At 34.7% G+C, this 19,477-nt stretch overlaps 6 protein-coding genes and 1 non-coding gene across 7 annotated transcripts; 4 read left to right on the top strand and 3 right to left on the bottom strand.

Annotated features, from left to right (window-relative positions):
* Positions 1-358: 358 nt before the first annotated feature.
* Tsp_09649 (hypothetical protein) lies at positions 359-712 on the top strand (the record flags this gene model as incomplete). Its single annotated transcript, XM_003374261.1, has 1 exon — positions 359-712. A coding segment is annotated over one exon (354 nt), but the record flags the coding sequence as incomplete, so codon positions are not given.
* A 2,440-nt stretch (positions 713-3,152) lies between these two features.
* On the bottom strand, positions 3,153-6,966 carry Tsp_09650 (GTP-binding protein Ypt3). Its single transcript, XM_003374260.1, has 13 exons — positions 6,893-6,966; positions 6,720-6,747; positions 6,566-6,671; positions 6,202-6,334; positions 5,975-6,130; positions 5,918-5,937; positions 5,699-5,890; positions 5,322-5,639; positions 4,926-5,042; positions 4,715-4,852; positions 4,167-4,661; positions 3,632-3,925; positions 3,153-3,280 (listed from the first exon to the last, which is right to left on the bottom strand). The coding sequence occupies exons 1-13, from the start codon at positions 6,964-6,966 to the stop codon at positions 3,153-3,155; spliced, it is 2,199 nt and encodes a 732-aa protein (XP_003374308.1).
* Positions 6,967-7,138: 172 nt separating this feature from the next.
* Positions 7,139-11,948, top strand: Tsp_09651 (secretory carrier-associated membrane protein 3). The gene is made up of 7 exons (XM_003374259.1): positions 7,139-7,237; positions 7,676-7,757; positions 10,826-10,954; positions 11,016-11,172; positions 11,249-11,350; positions 11,424-11,541; positions 11,784-11,948. The coding sequence occupies exons 1-7, from the start codon at positions 7,139-7,141 to the stop codon at positions 11,946-11,948; spliced, it is 852 nt and encodes a 283-aa protein (XP_003374307.1).
* Positions 11,949-13,772: 1,824 nt separating this feature from the next.
* Tsp_09652 (putative LSM domain protein) lies at positions 13,773-14,135 on the bottom strand. The gene has a single exon (XM_003374258.1). The coding sequence runs from the start codon at positions 14,133-14,135 to the stop codon at positions 13,773-13,775; it is 363 nt and encodes a 120-aa protein (XP_003374306.1).
* Positions 14,136-15,110: 975 nt separating this feature from the next.
* On the bottom strand, positions 15,111-16,167 carry Tsp_09653 (putative LSM domain protein). Its single transcript, XM_003374257.1, has 2 exons — positions 16,066-16,167; positions 15,111-15,473 (listed from the first exon to the last, which is right to left on the bottom strand). Exons 1-2 carry the CDS (start codon positions 16,165-16,167, stop codon positions 15,111-15,113), a joined length of 465 nt encoding a protein of 154 aa, XP_003374305.1.
* Positions 16,168-16,352: 185 nt separating this feature from the next.
* On the top strand, positions 16,353-18,698 carry Tsp_09654a (conserved hypothetical protein; the record flags this gene model as incomplete). Its single annotated transcript, XM_003374256.1, has 2 exons — positions 16,353-16,441; positions 18,486-18,698. Coding segments are annotated over exons 1-2 (302 nt in total), but the record flags the coding sequence as incomplete, so codon positions are not given.
* Positions 17,315-17,387, top strand: Tsp_09655. The gene has a single exon. It is a non-coding gene; the product is annotated as a tRNA-Arg (tRNA).
* Positions 18,699-19,477: the final 779 nt, after the last annotated feature.

Genomic DNA, 19,477 nt, shown 5'->3' with positions numbered 1-19,477 from the left:
GGGATTCTGAATTTTTATCCCAGTCGCTCATATGGCCTCTACGAGTTCGACATTGCAGAAGATGATTCTTCTACGTCTCCGACCAGAATTTCAGGAAGATTCCCTAATAATGGACACCCAGCGGCATATCAGTTTACAGCTATTGGTCAACAAGTAACCAGCTGCTAGAACATTGGAAACGGATCACGACCGTCTCGCACACCGTTGGGATTGGAATTTTGATATTCCACCCATTGCTCATGCATCCCATACGAGTTTGGCATCTCAGAGGATGATTCAGGTACACCAACTTCCAATATTTAACGAAGTTATGTATGAATTGCAGCCGTATATGTGAATAGAATTGGGCAGATATCAGCGGTATGCAAACTTCTTTCGGTTAACACGTGAACAGCCGCTGCATCAGTGTGAATGTGCCGTAGAATTCCGGTACAATATCAGACTTGGGATTCTGAATTTTTATCCCAGTCGTTCATATGGCCTCTACGAGTTCGACATTGCAGAAGATGATTCTTCTACGTCTCTGACCAGAATTTCAGGAAGATTCCCTAATAATGGACACCCAGCGGCATATCAGTTTACAGCTATTGGTCAACAAGTAACCAGCTGCTACAACATTGGAAACGGCCCACGACCGTCTCGCACACCGTTGGCATTGGGATTTTGGTATTCCACCCATTGCTCATGCATCCCATTCGAGTTTGTCATCTGAGAGGATGATTCTGGTACATGAACATCGGCGATTTAAAGGAGATTCTTCTGTGATGGACACGCAGCCGTATGTGTGAATAGAATTTGGCAAATATCAGCGGTCTGCGTACTTTTTTCCGTTAACACGTGAACAGCCCTGGATCAGTGTGAATGTGCCGTAGAATTCCGGTACAATATCGGACTTGGGATTCTGAATTTTTATCCCAGTCGTTCATATGGCCTCTACGAGTTCGACATTGCAGAAGATGATTGTAGTACTTTTTTGCCCGGTGTTTTGGACGGATGCACGATATGTTAAGCCACATGAATGAATTGGATGTAAACATTTTCTACTTCGAAGAATTGAATGAAAACATGAAAAGACGCAAATATTTATCAATAGCTGTTGGAGCCCTTAAATTGTTTACAATTATAAGGGTTATTCGTATTGAATTGTTGAAAATGTAATGGAAACTGTTATTGTGAGTATTTCTAAAAATGTCTCAGTGTGGAATCTGAATTTTATCGGATACTGCTACACATTGCCAAGCGTCGAATCCATCTCTGGATTTGCCGCCTATGCAAAAAATGGATAAATTGATATTTGGTTTCTTGGACGACAAATATAATGTTGCATGTGTTATATGAATGCTCTGTTTCTTTGTTGTTCTGTATGAAGTAAAACTTCGATTATTATTTTGAACGTCTAATTATCCTTTCTTCATATATATGTATCATGATCTATATACGCTTAATTATCCTTTCTTCAGTTTGTATATATGTTCCTGTAATACCCGTATTCGTGTGAATAGTAATGTTAATAACTTCATGATGAAATTAAAGGTGGTTGATAATTATTTATTTAACCATTATGATATTTTTATTTGACTGCTTGCCATCGCTAATGAGAAGGATGTGTTTGATGAGTTGCAGCAAGGGCATTGATATTTGGCTGGAGATTGCTGAGTTTTAGACGTGACCCACGCATTTCTTAGTTCAATCTTTTTTCTGCTTTGTTCTTTTTCTGTGGTGTCCCTTGATATTTCAGGAAATTATAAATTACTTTTACAAAACAGTTCTTTACGAAATGAATTCCTCAAATGGGGTTTCAGTGTTCATATTCGATCCCGTAGTTCATCGACTTTTATTTGTCTCCTAAGCTTTTATCGACCCTTTAGATAGTCCCATCGATTCCGATGGGTCGATATCGACCACTTTGGCTCCCTCTGACCTAGACGAACAACGATTTCAGTGCATCACCCACGAAATGCATCAGAATTTCATTTTTTATCAACTCTGCTTCAAGGATTGGATATTCTGAGAGACAATTATTGTTAATATTTTGAAGTTGCATTTGGTGTATCACTGTTGATGTAATAATGTTCTTATATTAACGGTCGCAAGAATGTTATGTTTGCTCTGCGCAATGAAATGCAGCTGTCGTACTTGTATATGATAAATTTTACGCAAAATTTTATACGAGATCCAGACATTTGTTTACTTTGGAATTATAGCGCACCACAAATCTGAACTCCATTTATATTTTCAAATCTTTATTCAACTTGCTTTTTTCTGCATTTTGATGGTACATTTAATCTTCATTACTGTAAAGTTGTATCTTAAATATTGATTTTGGCGTGCATTTAGATTAACGAACACAAAATTATTGTTTCTTCAATGTAATAAAAAGCAGGCATAGTAAGACTTGTTTGCCATAAATTGTATGCAAATTTTCAATCAACTGCTGTGCGTTTGCTTGCTTGGCTTTAATTTTCATATTTGTTTATTTACGTTGTGCAATAGCCTTTTCCCTGCAATTGTAATCGAAGAATAACATTAATTACGGCTTTGCTTTTTGTTTATTATCGTTTTACTTTATTTATTTGCAAATTAATTGGTTCACATCGAACTATTCTGATTTAAAAGCAAGTTTAGAAAAACTGATGAGATTCTGAATTTTGAATGAAAGCTGATTAATTTCAATTTCAAAAATAACCATCGAATGAAAATTCATCAACAGCTTGATGCTAAATTGTGCGTCACAACGCAGACGGGTGCTCAAGCCGTGCCCAGTGATGAGAAACATGATGCTGGTTTGAGAATCTCAAAATATGGAATTTATTGAATGCATAATTTATTTTTCTGCACGGAATAAATTTCAAACTATCAATATGCCTTCTGAAAGTTTACTTTGTCCAAATTTTCCTCTGTTATCTGCAACAGAAAATGAGGCATTTTCTCTTCCATTGTGAAAATTCATTTTCAAATGGCAGCTTTTCGGTTTCTCCATAAACAGGCTTCCTTCAATTTCAGATGAAAGTTTCCAAATTCCATGATCATTTCACAAATGAGCTAAAGCACGCAATCGTACTTTCGATTGACTCTTGCCCATCGATTTCAACTGGTACATTCATTTAATTTAAAATCAAATGTAAAGACTTCAAAAAAATGTTATACACACATCAAAAACTACCATTATTAAATGGTAAACAAAAATTCCCTTGTTGCACTGTACCGGGAGCACAACAGCAACGGCCACGGATACAAATTGCTTGCCTGCCACAACTTTCATCTTTATCACAATAACTTCCTGAATATAATACAAAATTAATACTAATAACTTCAAGCTACAGTCTTTGCAACTAGAACAATCAAATCTTGATGTTAGGCTTAATTGAATGCTAATACGTCATGGAAGCGAAAAGAAAAGTATTTCAGCTTTACTGCAAACATAATTGAATTAAACAACGCGATTATTAAATAAAACTTACATTTTAAATTTGTAAATAACCTTTAAACAACGAAAGAAATAAACATAAAAGTTTAAAACACCCTAATACATCAGTCCGTCAGTAAAAACGGTAATTTAATTATTACATCTCACTAATTTCAAAATAATTTGAGCTTTTTATATAAAAATTCAGGTCAATAAATATTTTACCTAATTTATAACTTTCGCAAGATCCATCGGTTGTCATTTCAGTATCAGGTGGACAAACGCATCTACCTTGGACACATACAGAACCGCTTTTACAATCAGTATCATGACTGCACGACGCAAAAGTACGAAACGTATTTTGCTGAGGAGAAAACACATAACTTCTTTCTGGAACGCATTGACCATTCAGAAAACGCAATCCATTCGGGCAGGCACATCTTGTATTTATGCAAATTGAATTGCCCTTGCACATATTGTCACTGATGCAATACTTCAACAGCGTTGGCAACTGTACACCTGAAGTAAATCAACACTTGTGGCATTTTGTAAACAAAGGTACACAAATATATAATGATTTGAAATTTTAAGCGCAATGAACACTACAGCACAATACAACATAACGTAACATAACATAACATAACATAATACATGCTACACATTGATATTTTTATTTTTTTCAATAAAGCAAGTTAGGGATGAAAAACAAAGAATAATTCTCCCAAAGAGGAACGCGTGCTTGTACAAATTGAACACATACCTGGCATAAAAGTTTTAATGCATTTGTTGCCATGTTGAACTGTACCATGTCCACAAATGCAAATACCGTTCCTGCAAGTGGAACCACCAGCGCAAATCTGATTCTCATTGCAACGGCTTCCTGCTGTCACGAATGATTGCACAACAGGGGGTGTTTTGTAGATACAAATCCCGTTCACAGCGTGCATATTTTGCTCTGGACAGACGCATATATTCATGTAACATTTTGATCCGCCCAAACATTGAGCACTGTCTGTACAAGTGCCACCAGGAGAACTTGCGCTGTAAACAGGCGCTTCCGAAACAGATGGAAGTTCTGTAGTTGTGGCTTCAGGTAACTTATGCTCTGAAGCACTGTGCACTTCTTTTGAACAAGTTTGTGATACGGCGCCTGTTCCTTCAGGACATACGCAAATTCCTCGTTTACAAGAAGCACCGTTGTACACTGCTGAGCATTGTTTATCCGATGAACAACCATGTTGGCCAGGATAAATTACTGAAAGTAAGTCTCTGAGTAGATTTCAGTTTTACAACTGACACTTTTCTCACCTCGCAGACAGGAATATCCTATTTCTACATGAGTAGACAGGCATTCACAGTGCGGCTTTCCTGAGCCAGTGTGACAATATGCACCATGTATACAATCAGTATTTGCTTCACAGTGCTCTCCCACTGACGCCAAAATATCTAAAATGTAAAACAAACAAATAAATAAATAAAAATAATATTATCCACAGTTTGCTTTTTCAATAATTAAAACTAGTACTTTTGTGCGAAGAAATATCTACACAGTGATCATCAGTTTCCTTGGTGCCCAGAGGACAAGCGCATCGAAGCGTCACACTACTGCAAACGGAGCCACCTTGACACAACTGGCCTTGGTCACACAATTGTCCAGGTCATAAAACATGGAAAAGTAAACAGATATGAATAATCCATCCATTATATTTAATAAATATAGAATCAAAAATTCATAAAAATAAGCAATAACGCTCCATACTCCATTACATTTAACAAAACAACTCGAAATTATTATTTCAATACATTGTGCAATAAATACGTCGTTTAAGTAAATGAACTTTATACTTGGCATAATGTAATTTAAGGTTTTTTACAATGCAATGAATCAATTATGCTTGTAATAGGTGCTACTTACTCGCTTTTTGATGAACAGATGCGCGCAATGGTCTGCAGTGATCACCATCTTGAATCATAGGTGAAATGCAAGCACATATACCGGAAACGCAAGAGGCACCTGGTGGACAAGAGTGCAATGGGTTTGTCGCTTCACATAGATCACCAACCGATTTTTTTAATAATTTAGGTGACGCGGGCGGATCATCCGAGATAATATTTACGCATCGGCCATCGTGATCCACAGTTCCATCATCGCATGTGCATACGAAACGTGCAGGATCACATTTTGAACCACCGGAACAAACTGCTCCGTGCTTGCAGCTACTACCCGGTGATGCTAAAAAATAATTTTTTTGCAGTAAAAAATATTTATTTTTTAAATATAAAATGCAAAACCTTGCAGTGTAAAATTTTTGGCTCTAGTGAATATTTCTTCATTTTCTAAATGAACTGCAGCAGTTTCGCTGTGACAAAATTGAGAATTTGCAGACAGTACGGTCCCTTTGGGACATGTGCAAATGCCTTTTTCAGAATGGCATTCAGACCCGCCGAAGCAGTATTTTCCATCGCACGGTTGACCAACAAAAGCTGCAAAAAAAACGACAACTTATTCACTTGCCAAGGTACCAAAAATTCTGAAAAATAATTTTAAAAAGAAAAAACTAAGAAAACGTGCCCACTGCTGAACTGAGCACGCCTGGCAATGCTGGAACACCGCCATCATCCGCTCTTACGGCAACTTGTGTAAAGTCGAAATCACAACGTTGCTTTCCAAACTGAAACGTTTGACCAGGCGGGCAAGGCATTGCTTGCCAGCGTCCATTCAACCTTTAAAATACACAATACTTCGAAATAAATAAAGCAAGCATGTGGAAAGTGTAAAAAAAACCAAAAATTACCCGTGACTTGATGGTACGCATTGCAAATATGCGGTCTGAATATTTGGATTGACCATTAAATGTTTATCTCTAATAATGTTGCAAGGATCCCCTGATTGATGATAGTGAACGTTGGGCTGTGGTACGTTCGAAGCTATTTCATCGTTGTAAAAATTATTCACACTAGAAACAAATTCAATATCTACCCATAATCGCAAAAATAAGCAAATTAATATTTTCATATTGGTTAGAGCAATTTTCATTTCTGATTTCTTTCGTTCAACCTGTCAGAGGAAGTGAAATTTTCATCATCTGCAAAGATTTTTATAGTCGCGGTTCCTGTTTCAAAGTTTGCTCAAACAGTGGATTTGGAATAAATATTTACCCACAGGACCATAGCTTGGGTCAAGGAAAGTCGAACGCGAATTCCATTCATCACAACAACATATGTAAATTTGTTTATCTGATGGGTGAAATTTGAAAAATTCGTCCTGACAAAACAAATCTTATAAGTTCGTAAAGCCAGTTTCATTTCCCACTATGAGATGTATGCCGTGCAAGGCGGCCCTGGAATTACCATGAATTTTGGTAAAAAAAAGGATTAAATTTGAATTTGCGTAATGACAGCCGATGTAAACCCACTCCCTTCATGTCGGACAATTATATTATAACAGTGTTACCGATTTCAACAACCTGAGTATCAATAATCTACCGTAAAAGGATTGATATTTTTAATGTCGGTGTTGGTGTGATTGCGGAACTTAATGTTGTCGTGGTGTATTTCATTTATTTTTGAGCGCTGCTGTTTGTGTAGTTTATTCCTAACTGAATAAAACTTTACTCGGTCGAATAAAAAGACTGACTAATTACTGTTCTCCTGACGTGCAATAATTAACACAGGATCTGTAATTCAAACTAAAAATTTTTTATTCATGGAATAAGTCATTTGTGTTCGAAAATGTCGAATTTTCTACAGATTATCACGATCCCTGTTCTTCTTGGAGCGCTTAGTAGCTCAATGATAGACGCCGTCTGTCAAGAAAGACAGGTCGTGAAAGTAAGGGAAAACCGCAAGAGGGAGAATTAGCAGGATGGAAGAAATAATTGTTGTTAGAAATTGTATCCACCCCGCATGATAATCTGATGTTGTCTTTGATTTATCAGTATTGGCATCTGTGGAGGTGAAGGTGTTTTCTAAATGATGGGAAAGAAGTGCATTTTCATGCATCAGCGTTCTTCGCAACGTAGAAGCTTTCAGGAGTCATTTTCAAGGATAGAGGGAACGCCAGACAGTGCAATTCTGACTGCATCATGAGTGTAAAATGGAAATGCAATCAGAGTTCTTAAATGTGGCCATGTTTAATGCCGGGTGTTTGCGAAGATGTGTTTGAAGGAGCAGTTTAAATGAGCAAATTAATCAGTGCAGTAGTTAACCGTTATTCCTCAGCGAATAATTATATAATAATCGCTGAAGAATAAATAGAGCTTTATATAGGAAATCGCTTATGGATTCCAATGGCACAAAATGCTGTCGATATCGACCACTTTGGCTATCCCTGAGTTAGATAAAGCTTCAAGTAAGTGACGTTTTTGTTGAAACATTAATCTTGACACTTCGTTAACGAAGAAAATTTCACATCTAAAAATTGCAGTTCAGCGTTGTTTTATTGTATCATATTTTTTAACATGTTAAAAAAACGAACTGTTATCTACAGGACACTGTAAAAATTAAAATCCTTTTAGTTGCACTGAATGAAAACGGTAGTGTGTTTGCATAGCATCTTATTTTAAAACGTTTTCCAGTTGTAATGTTTTTCTAATTTATGCTAGCAAATTTAACACAAAATTCAATTTTATTGCTATAATTTTTTATTATGTAAATAAAAGTGACTTTTTTTTTATTTTCTGCATGCGTATCATGGATTTGTTTTTGAATTGAACATGCTTTTATTTAATTCTGTAGCAATGATTTATAGAAAGTTATAAACTGAATTAAAGTATAGAATAGAGCAAAAATTGTAACAATTGATAAGTATTTGCAAGTTTTGAGTTTTCTGAAGTACAATATAGCACTAATCAATTTCATTTTATTGATTTTATCATAAATGTAAAAAGTAACAAAAAAGGACACTGTAATAAGGAAAAAATTTTGTCAATTTATTGTAATTGACAAAAGACTTATTGGTTTCATTCTTTGATTAGTATTGAATATACTTTGCTGAACTTCGGACATGATTCTTTTCCCTGCAGATGCTTTTTATTAATTGTTTTAATTAGCTCTCTTTGGAATTTTGTCTGTTATTAAATGTATACGCCTCATTGAGTTTCTTATCTCCATTGGTGAAGACTGTTATCATTCAGCCTGAAAAAGATAATTTTACTAACAATGTTCGCCTATCATGTAAACTTAAGGAATTGATTTACTTATTTTTGCCATGTGTATCTGTTTAAGTATTTAATATAAAATAATGCATCCTTTCTGATAGCAGTATCTTTATTTGAAAAACAGCATTAGAGTATTTTGCTAAAAATGAAGCAATAATTTTGCCTCAATACTTCAATGCTGAAACGATTATGTAAAGCAGACATGTAGCTAACCTTTTGTCAGTTTTTTTTATTACAAATAAAAAATGAATACACAGCAAATACGCAGATTTCCTTAGGTGTTTAGCATTTTCTTTAAATACACTTTAGTTGCTTATGCCAATTAGGATTATAATCCAACTTGTTGTTGTAATTACTCACATGCATTTGCAGTTAAATTTTACGTCAGCGTCACTCGTGACGGTGGGGCTGCTACAGTATCACGTGAACAAAATTGACAGAAATCATTTGTCTTCAATGACGTGTTTTTTTAATTATATTCCATATTAAAAGTTTTAATTTTCAGCAGAAAAATGATTTTTAAATTTATAAATTGATTTTTTGCATATTTATTTTCCACCAATAAGTTTGTTTGTTTGTTAATTCGTGGCAGTTGAATTCACTTTTTTTTTCAAAAATTGCAAACTTTTAGAATTATATAAATTGAAAGTTTTTAATGTTAAAATTTTATTATTATTTTATTTTTTAATTATTTATAAATTTAGATTTAAATTTGTGCGTGTAAAATTGTCTGTACAATGAACATATGATTCATTTACAGTTTGCTTGATTCATACTGTACTTGTTTCTTCGTTCCGCTTTATCTTTGCTGTTTGTTTTGTTTTCATATTGAATCTTGTTGACTTTTCGACTTTTATCAGTATAATTTTCGTTTGCACAAGTTGGAATAATTTTCAGCTTATTCTACATTTGGTGAACATTCTGTAAAGTGGCGATTTTTAGGGTATAGTTTTGCTTGTTGCAAAATTGGTTTACTGCCATTCTGCTTGTCCGCGTCCACAGATTTGCTTATACGAGATGTCTAACTTGGAAGGAAGCCCTTTTGGTGATCCAGTGAAAAATCAAAGTCCTTTTGCGGTGAGTTTTCAGATTTGTACAATTTTCAACTTGTACTCTTCATATTTATGTTATTTTTCAACTTTGTTCCTAGGATCCTAGTGTTGTGAGAGCCGCGAAAAATGTTGAAAATCTCGAAACAGCTGCAGAATATAATCCATTCGCTGAAGACAAGCGAGCAGTTTCTACAGTGCGTTTCCAAGTGGGAGAGATTTGTTTGAACTTACAAATTTTTTGAATTTGGACAGGCCCGAGGAGCAAGCAACCCTCCTCCTATTTTGCCGACATCGATGGACAATCCTCCTGTGTACTCAAATACGGCCCAACCACCTCCAAAACCGACTTTGCCTGGTCACAGCGATTTATTGAAGCGTCAAGAAGTAGGCTTTTTTTCAAAATTAAAATTCTTTTTTATCACAGTTTTCTCAATATTGTTAGTGTGATTGTTTTTTTTTATTTTGTGGATTATTATTAATGGACTACTTGTAGTTTGAATAAATTTATTTTTAAGAAAGATTAAGCCATTAATTAGGTTATTTTGTTTTTAAATGTATTTTTACTGGTTTTCTATGTTCTGACAGTGCGAAATTATAAGTTTGAAAATTTTATTGTGCAATGCCGATGCGCATTTTGCTTGTTTGTGTCAGCAGCCAGCGTTCTCATCGATCGTTTGACGTTCGTTCTGTGGCCGGCACGCTCACGGAACTAACGTAACATAACGCTTCATATCATTGTTTCTACAAATCCATTATTGAACAGCGTTTTGATTACTTGCGGTTGTCGAGACGATTGACTGATCAACCACCTTCTGTCATATAGTTACAGTAGTGTTTTGCATTATCAAGGTCAATTATATATATATATATATGTTTGTGTGAATTTTTTTGTTGATATTCCTTCTGCTGATTTATTACTTCATATGTGATGAATGTATATGTTTAATGTGAGATAGGTTGGTAAGAGTTTGTATTAATTTTTGTTTTTGTTCTTTTTTTGCTTCAGGAGCTTGAACGTAAAGCGCAGGAGCTTCAAAGAAAAGAGGAAGAGCTTAATCGACAAGCGATGGGGCAGGGTAAAATTGTCGATGTTTTTATTTGAAAAATATGAAAATTTGAAATTTGAAAAATTCGTTGTGTGGACGTTTCACATTATTAACTGAACAGTAGTGAGACAGTGAATGATGCAAGGAGAAATGTCATTTCAGTGCGCAACAAGAATTGGCCACCGTTGCCAAGTTGGTTTCCTTTGCAACCATGCTTTTACCATGATATCAGTGTTGATATTCCGCAACAGTATCAAAGAATTGTTCGTATGGGATATAATTTATGGCTTAGTGAGTAGTTTTGGCTTTTTTTTCTTTAATTAACATTTTTCAGTGTAATATATTATTTTAGTATACGTATTGACGTTGGTTCTGAATGTAGTTGGCAGTTTGGCAAGTTTCATCACACATGGAAGTGGATTGCAGTTCGGTTTGAGCATTATTCAAGTGGCCATGTTTACACCATGTTCATTTGTTCTGTGGTACCGACCACTTTACAAAGCTTTCAAGTGAAAATTTTTTCTTTTCCAAATTTACTTCCCATACTTTGTTAATTTTTTTAACTGAATATTTCTTGGGTTTTAGAAACGACAGTTCTTTTAATTTCATGGTTTACTTTTTTGTGATGTTCTTGCAGTTGGTTTTCGTTGCCATTCAATCTCTTGGCATCGAATCGTTTGGAACGTGGTATGCATTTCAAATTTTTTACAAATCAACGATGCTTTGATATATATTCTTTTTTTTTCATTTTTCCATTCAGTGGCTGGTTCAATTCTCTTGGTCACTTCGGTTTGAACGCCGGAGCTGCTGTACTGATGCTGATTGTCACTTTGGGTTTCACATTTTGTGGTGTCGGTCTGCTGTTGCTGCTGTTTCGAGTAAGCTGAAGTTGTTGCACAGAATTTTATTAAAATTCGAATTTTCTCGCAACGTCATTTTTGTTTAATTTGAGATAAAATACGAAGCAGGTGAAGTTGATGATTTTCTGTAGCAGTTTCGTTTATCACAGATAGTGTTGAGTTGTAGCAATTTGTTTTTAGTTATTTGTAAAATATATGTAATTTGTGTACGTATGCAATTATTACAATATTATAATATTTATGTCATTGTCATTGTTTAGGTACATCGTTTGTACAGAAGTACAGGAGCAAGTTTCGCTAAAGCACAGCAAGAATTTTCTCAAGGGGTGATTAACAATCCTCACGTGCAACAGGCGGCCGCAACCGCAGCCGGAGCAGCAGTGCGTAATCAATTTGCAGAAAGCGGTGGCACTCAACGTTACTAGAATGGCAACAGTTTAAAGTACTTTGATTCAAAAGTACTACCAAATAAATGACAATTTTACATAAGAAAAAATCGAATACAATAATATTCATCTCACACACATGTATATTCGTATATTCATATTTTTAAGATGTGGTAATGTTGATTTGTTTTTATTTTTTTTTGTTTTACAGACAACGCAATTTTTTGTTCGTGTCGATTTAAAGTGAGCTTCTGGTTTTCGTAGTTGTGTGGTGAAGGGCGTTTTGTTAAATTTTTCATATTTTCTGCATTATCTGATCAGTTTTTTTTAAAAAAAAATATAAAGCATGTCTGTATGAAAATATTTGTTTTCTTTTTTGGTTCGGTTTTCGGTGTACATTCGTGTGAGATTGTTTGTCTACGTGGTCTGCTTGGTGTTCATGGAACGTTGCCAATCAACGAAAACTTACTTGATCATTTTTCATTGTATGTCCACTTTTGTGTAAATAAAAATGTCAATTAATATTATAACTTGATTTTTGTCTTTTGAAAATAAATGATAAATAAATTTTAGCAATGAATTGAAATACTTGAACGTGAAAAGTTGGTAAATTTTTGAAATCATGAAAAATGCACATAATTTTTTGTAATTCAATTCAAGAAGCCCAATCGTCTGAACGTGGGCCTGTGCCGTCGATTGATTGGTCAAATCTGATTGATCGAAAACGCCCCCCCCCCAGGGCGATGAATCATTTCATCATTCTGCTTTTTGGCGGTGTGTTCTAGTGAACGGGGTTCTGTTGGGAAACGCTTGACGTCTGCTACAGTGGAAAGTTTAAAGTGAAGAAGAGGAATGAAAATAAAATTTACATGGCAGAAGAAAACATCCATCATTGACTAGGCGCACAACATGACGGACTTTGCTGCTGTTGATTTTGAAGAATTTGTATAATTAATTGGGTTGATTGAGTAACACAAGAATCAAATAGACAACCACCAGACCAACCAACCACTAGTTTGATCGTATTAATTCTGCTCAAAAATTTCCCCTTACCTGCTCTGGTGATCAATACGAACAGTGTCGGAATTATAGAATTTCTAGTTTGCGTTGAAATGTGAAAATGTTTTGTTCTCTTCTATCAACCAATCGAAAATGTTTACACGCTTCGGTGAAATTTCCTGAATCATCGTAGCAAAGTAAGTGGTGAATCGACAGACAGTTAATTTACAGTTTTTGCATATTCGACCAAATTTGTGACGAACAACTATTTGCAAGTTTTCGTTTGCAAAAATAATAATAATAAACTGATTTGACGTCTGTTGCTATTTGGCTTTTCGCATGGCAGTTTGAAAATGTATTAAAATACTGCTAATAATTGATCATTAATTTAAGAAGAGACGTCATGATAACATAAGTATTCGAAATCTGTTGTGGAACTTTTAAACAACATCTCATACATGATGGAATTATACAGATTGCAGGCCAAATGAAATTACTGTTCCGCTAAGCTCATCGCTGTTCACGCATATCTACAATTTATGCACAAATCAAGTAAACATCACTAGACTGTTTATCAAGTTATTCACATTATGCCCATATACGATTAACAAGGTTAATTTAAACATTCTGTAAGTGAAATTTGTTATAAAATTATCAGACTCTTTTGTGCATTGCTTATCGTTCTAGATTGATTAATTTGTACGGTCGTCGGAAAATCAATCAACACTGCGTATTTCTTGTAAAAGTAACGTAAATTTATTATTCAAATAAACAAAATATCTTTTTTTCATAAATTTCAAACAATTCAAAGCCTGTTCACTGAATAAAAGGTGGCAGTGATATGAAGAAGTGAAAATGAATACTTCAAATTCGACTTCGGCCAGTTCCACGTCCACGAAAACCCCGACCTCTTCCACGCCCACGCCCACGGGCGCGCGTTGCACCGCCTGTAGTTGGCTTTCTTTTCGGCTTCGGCAAATCGTCCACTAGATATTGGTCCAAAGGTATTGTCTCTGGTAGAATGAAATATCTTATGTTGTTCCCGCGAACGCTGAGAACGTCCAACTGCACCGTCTGACCATCTTTCAGCGTCATTTTCACAGCTCGTAAATGGGTATTCATGGCAACGTCGACGCCGCTTATGGTCCCATGTAAAATTGTACCATTTTTTAATTCTATTGTAACTGTTTCATGGCTGAGCTTCATCAAAAAACGTACCAACTTCATTGCGAATATGAAATTCCGTCACTTTCAACAATTATGCACAATATCACGCTCTCGACCTACAGTACATTTAAATGTTGCATTCATGTTGATACTGTATTATTTGAATTGTTCAATTATGCAATTTGAAAAAAAATTTCGTAAAATTTAAAATATGACTTAATTTCACAAAATTATAATTAAAATTTAAATTTTAATCTATATAAATTGTTCAATCGTCAAACAAGATACAGTAAGAAACAAGGTAAATTAACGACCGCTGTTCTCTCATAATGGAATAGTGTTTTACAGCTTACCAATTAATGTCAATAGGTCAGCTGGCCATCAGATTGAGAATGGTTTCAAACTAGAAGTTTTACTCAATTTGTCATTCTAATAATAGCATCTACCAAACAGCAATGACAAACAGAATGTTAGAATTTGGTAAAGAATTTTTAATATCAATTTTTCCTTCTCATTTCTAACATACAACTTGAACAAAAAACACTGCAGTCATTTTCAACTATTTTACGCAAAGATCACTTGTGTGTGCTAAAATGTCATGATAAACAATTTGTTTCTTCACCATAAAATGTAAAAAGCATCTAAATAAAAATAATGATACTAAAAATGGAAACTTTGCACTTTAACAGCGATCGCAAATATTGATTAACCTAAGCCACCCCTACACCACTTCACTACGTTCATTCGCTCTTCACACCTATTTACATATTTTATATAACTAAAGCAGACGTAAATAGACAAACAGCTATTTATCACGTCAATCAGATAATGCCTATTATAACTAATCAGGAAAAATTAAATGGTCTACTATTAAAAATAGAAATGATCGTAATTAGTTCATGTTTGATATTTGTTATCACTGTGAATTGATTCAGTCGTCTAAAGTCAAACAGCACTAGATATTTATTTTTCATTTGTTTATCAAAGTAATAAAAAATTTTTCCAATTTCTAGATTGAATAGATTAAATTTCACTTCAGCCAGTTCCACGTCGACGGAATCCACGACCTCTTCCACGTCCACGCCCACGTCCACGTCCACGTCCGCGTCCGCAGGCGGTACCATCTTTGGCTGACTTTTTTTTCGATTTCTTTAAATTATTCATCAGACAACAGTCCAAAGAAACTGTGTCCGGTAGAATGAAATATCTGATATTATTGCCACGAACGCTCATCACATCGAGCTGTACAGTTTCGCCATCTTTCATTGTCATTTTTACTGCACGCAGATGAGTATTCATGGCAATGTCGACGCCGGTTACGGTCCCATGTAAAATCGTACCATTTTTCAGTTCTATTGTAACTGTTTCGCGGCTCAGATTCATCAAAAAATGAACCAACTTCATTTTGAAACAAATATTTATTTATTTATGACGATACTTTTTTTTACAGTATTCCAAAACAACAGTTTTTTGGCGTACTGTGTTTAACAATTTTCAAGATTTATTTGTCAAACACTTTTAAATATAAGTTTTGTTTTCAATGAGGAAAAAGTTCTTTTCAAAAATAATTTAATTCATGATTTAAATATTTAATTTTTGAATTATATTATTTTCATATTATTAAATGATGGTAGGATGAAAATTTGCTGAAATTAAATAAAAAGTGTTTTTTTACGAATATACAATTATTCCTGGCATTTTTGAATGCTTAATTTATAAATAGCATTGGACAGTATAATTAAAAGTGAAAAATAGACGAGAAAATTTTTGGTTATTTTACGTCTAGGCAAATGCTACTACAGCTTGGACGAATGCATAAATGCGAAGTATTTTTCGATTAATCTACTCTTTTACGTCACAGCAGTCTGTATTCAACTTGATAAATAATAGTATTCTGCAAATTTTTATTCGAGATTGCTCTGTAGTTGTAAAATAAATGGCCTCTAAAGTTGACAAATTGCATAAATTATTGCATTGGAAAATTGCCCACTTTTATTGGTTTATCTCGACAAATATGCCATTCGAAGCAGTGCGAATTCGTTTGTTGTAGTCTTCTAATCGTTCCTGATCGATTCAACTCGATGTAAGTCATTTGTGAAGAAATAATTTTTTTTGAAAATTTTAAAATTTTGTGGACAAATTGCGTGTAAGGTCAGAGCGTATTTTCTCTCCCCGAGTACAAGCGTTTTTTTTTCTAGTCTATGAAATTTCACTGAATACAATGAGACTGAACCCATATTACTGCTCGATGATGGTGATAAAAAACTGTTAGTAAAAATGTCCAATAGGTTCTTTTTATTAGCTGTGCTGTGCCGTAAATTCGTTGTCGATATTGAAACCAGTGTTCAGTTTTTAACCTTAAAAATGTAATAGCAGTGATTATTGAAATGAATGTCTAATTTGGCGTTCTTATTCTCTACTGTTCTTTTCTCCTTATATGCTGAATGTCATTTTCTTTTTTGTATACTGCGACAGAACACCCAATATGATATACATGCAAATCTGGATGGGATTAGAATTTCTCAGCAAAGGGGAGCAGTTTGATGGACAAGCATCTTCAAGTATTAAGTGTTCAACCCCTTTAGCACACTTAATGTTTTATCTTTATTCAACATGGATAAAATTGATCTGAGTAAGAAAACTGTCACTGGTGTGTCAGGTGAAAATTTGAATAACATGAAAACAAACAACATCCTTTGTCTTTTACGCAGCTCGACATTTGGCCTTTACCAATGTCACTGCCACACTGCAGATGATCAACTTATTATAAGCATACAGCTGCTACTTGAATTTACCATCAATTATTTCTTCTACAAGTCAGGGGCAAATATATGTATATATATTTCAATTATTAGCATGCAGAAAATTGTTCAAGACAATTTCATATTCTAAAAGATTCTTTGATCATTTCACTCATTGTATTTGAGAAAGAGAATATTGCGCGGGTAATTATGATGAATTGTTCGTTTTATTTGCGCTTAGTGTTTGTTTGTACAGCAATTGCGTAACAATTGTACAAACATAACAAACCGGCAGATGTGTTGATTTGAATTTCAGAAATAATGCTGATAAAAATATCAATAACTTTGAAATAGGAAATGACCATGTTTATATTTTTGGTCGAAGGATTTCATTTGAATTTGAACATAATCTGTTTTTAGTGTTGTATGAAATGCAAAATGATATGCTATTAAGTTGAGTATCAAATTGAATAAATAATTTTAGACGCATAAAATTGTGGGCGTGTGGCGCAACGGATAACGCGTCGGTCTACGGAACCGAAGATTGCAGGTTCGAATCCTGTCACGCTCGAAAAACTTTTACTGTTCAAAGTGAAACGCTTTAATTAAAATATTTGATTCGTGGTTATGAGCAAATTCAACGAATATAATGCAAACCCACTACAACGATAAATACATAATTACGGTCAACAATGACAAAGTTCAGCCTGCGTTCCAAGGCAGAATACATCACCAGCATTGAAATGTTGCTCAGCTGAAAGCTCTGAACTTCTTTCTTTTGTTGAATTTAAAAAGTTTCAACATCACGTTTTAATTCTTTGAAAAATTCACGTTCGGTGGCATGCTAACGTTGCTGCTACGTAAAATCATCGTATCGTTTTTTGATTTAATGTTCCGTAACAAATAGTCCTGTAAATTAAATATAATTTAAAACCAATTAAGCTGTGAATGAAATCATTGTTTTGCAATATTTTACATATCAATTTATTCAGTATAGTGTCTTCTATTTGGAAATATAAAACATTTGCCTTTTTCCAATATTATTTCAAACGCCTACAACAGAAGTTTTTACAATTTCACATGCTATTTTGATTAAATCTATAAACAAATCAATTCCAAATTTGCTTCAATTAGTAATATATTGCAATATTTGTATATAAATAAAGTGATTACAGCAAATAATTTTTTATTGATTGATTACATTATAATTGGGCATATTCATTAAAAAGTTTAAAGTATTTTTTTTGCTTTATTTGGTAAAATGATTACTTGGTAAATCTTTTGAAATCCAACAGATTCTTTTCATCATCGAATACAACAATTGCAACTTGAATGTTTAGTCAAATCAGTAGTCGGCTTACTTTACATATTGAAAAGCAAATTTAATACAGTTTACACAAAATGTACAAAAACCGATGTTTGTTTTAAACAAAATTCCAGATTTTATTTTTTATTTAAATGAAACATAAGAAGAAAAACAATTCGAAATATTTGCAAGTGGAAAAACGCGAACAACAGCACGAAGCAGAAAAGCTACTAAAGCTTCCTTGAATATTCATTCATTCTCTGTCGGGCATATCGCATTCTTTGATGTCAGCATTTGTGCGCCATTTGTGTGTGATTAATAATCATCAGTCAACTGTCATAATCTTATGTTCTATTATTACAGCTGCTATGTCGCCCGGAAACTGCAGAAAGTAGCCCTTTATGATGAACACGTACAGCTTATCCCACATATCACAGAATTTCGAACACTTCGCTGCCATTGGCGAAGTCCATCAAAAATTAGACTTTTCATTCAGATACAATTCTTACAATGTGCATGTAACAGAGATCTGAATAAGCCGAAATATCAACATCTCGGAGGCTCATCCGTGCGATGGTGAATGTTGAATGCATGGTGTTTCTCTACTGTGGTTTCCGCTTCGTTTCCTGGTTCTTTAGTCAGGTTTCTTCTGTGCTTCCGCAGGATGCCGATGCTGTTTGTCTCACTGCCTGGTTTCAACCTTTAGACAGCTTCAGCCGCTCATACTACCTTCCTTCTTCACTGTTTAAGCAACTTCGATTAAGAATTTCTTTTCTACTTTACTTTGACTTCGCCTTTCATTCAAAGCGAATGGGATGCGTGCCAACATCCATGGAAGTGACGTGAAAACAAGTGAAACATGCGCCACAACAAACGAAAAACAGTCGTCACTATACAACCATTTTCCATTTCCTCACGACATAAACCCGTTATTGCTTTACCGGTAATCCATGACGTCATCTCATCTTCATTTGAAACTGCGGCGTTATCGATTGGATTTTGTTCAGATTTATAACGGTTGATCTTTGTTGCTGTGACAAATCCACTCTACTGCGCTTCTCCACCAATCGAAGACACGAATGGATTAACCTGCAACATATCTTCACTTACTGTTTTCGCTGGAACGAAACCACTTGTGCATATAATTAGCGTATTACGCAAGATGAAAATGATCATTGGTTGACAAAGATCAGAAACATCTCACAAACACGCCCGCACGCACACACATATGAACGGCGCAACACCGCACTGAACACAACGTCAAACGACGACTGCGCTCGCTCGCCTGCCACGGCTACTTTTATACTAGCGTGGTGGTATGTCGCTCGGCATTTCGTCCAAAATTTGCTCGCGTA

Source organism: Trichinella spiralis, assembly GCF_000181795.1.
Source record: "Trichinella spiralis strain ISS 195 chromosome Unknown Scfld6, whole genome shotgun sequence".
Classification (NCBI taxonomy): Eukaryota; Metazoa; Nematoda; class Enoplea; order Trichinellida; family Trichinellidae; genus Trichinella; species Trichinella spiralis.
The sequence above is the reverse complement of the archived record's forward strand: the minus strand, read 5'-3'. Positions and strand labels throughout refer to the sequence as shown.

Coding starts and splice junctions, on each gene's coding strand:
- Tsp_09652 (XM_003374258.1), bottom strand. CDS start 14,135: ATGAAGTTGGTACGTTTTTTGATGAAGCTCAGCCATGAAACAGTTACA.
- Tsp_09651 (XM_003374259.1), top strand. CDS start 7,139: ATGTCGAATTTTCTACAGATTATCACGATCCCTGTTCTTCTTGGAGCG. Junction 10,955..11,015: donor GGGATATAATTTATGGCTTA/GTGAGTAGTTTT, acceptor ATATTATTTTAG/TATACGTATTGACGTTGGTT. Junction 11,542..11,783: donor TGCTGTTGCTGCTGTTTCGA/GTAAGCTGAAGT, acceptor GTCATTGTTTAG/GTACATCGTTTGTACAGAAG.
- Tsp_09650 (XM_003374260.1), bottom strand. CDS start 6,966: ATGAAATACACCACGACAACATTAAGTTCCGCAATCACACCAACACCG. Junction 4,853..4,925: donor TTCTTCGCACAAAAGTACTA/GTTTTAATTATT, acceptor TTTACATTTTAG/ATATTTTGGCGTCAGTGGGA. Junction 4,662..4,714: donor AGGATATTCCTGTCTGCGAG/GTGAGAAAAGTG, acceptor ACTTACTTTCAG/TAATTTATCCTGGCCAACAT.
- Tsp_09653 (XM_003374257.1), bottom strand. CDS start 16,167: ATGACTTACATCGAGTTGAATCGATCAGGAACGATTAGAAGACTACAA. Junction 15,474..16,065: donor GTCGAGATAAACCAATAAAA/GTGGGCAATTTT, acceptor TTCAAAATGAAG/TTGGTTCATTTTTTGATGAA.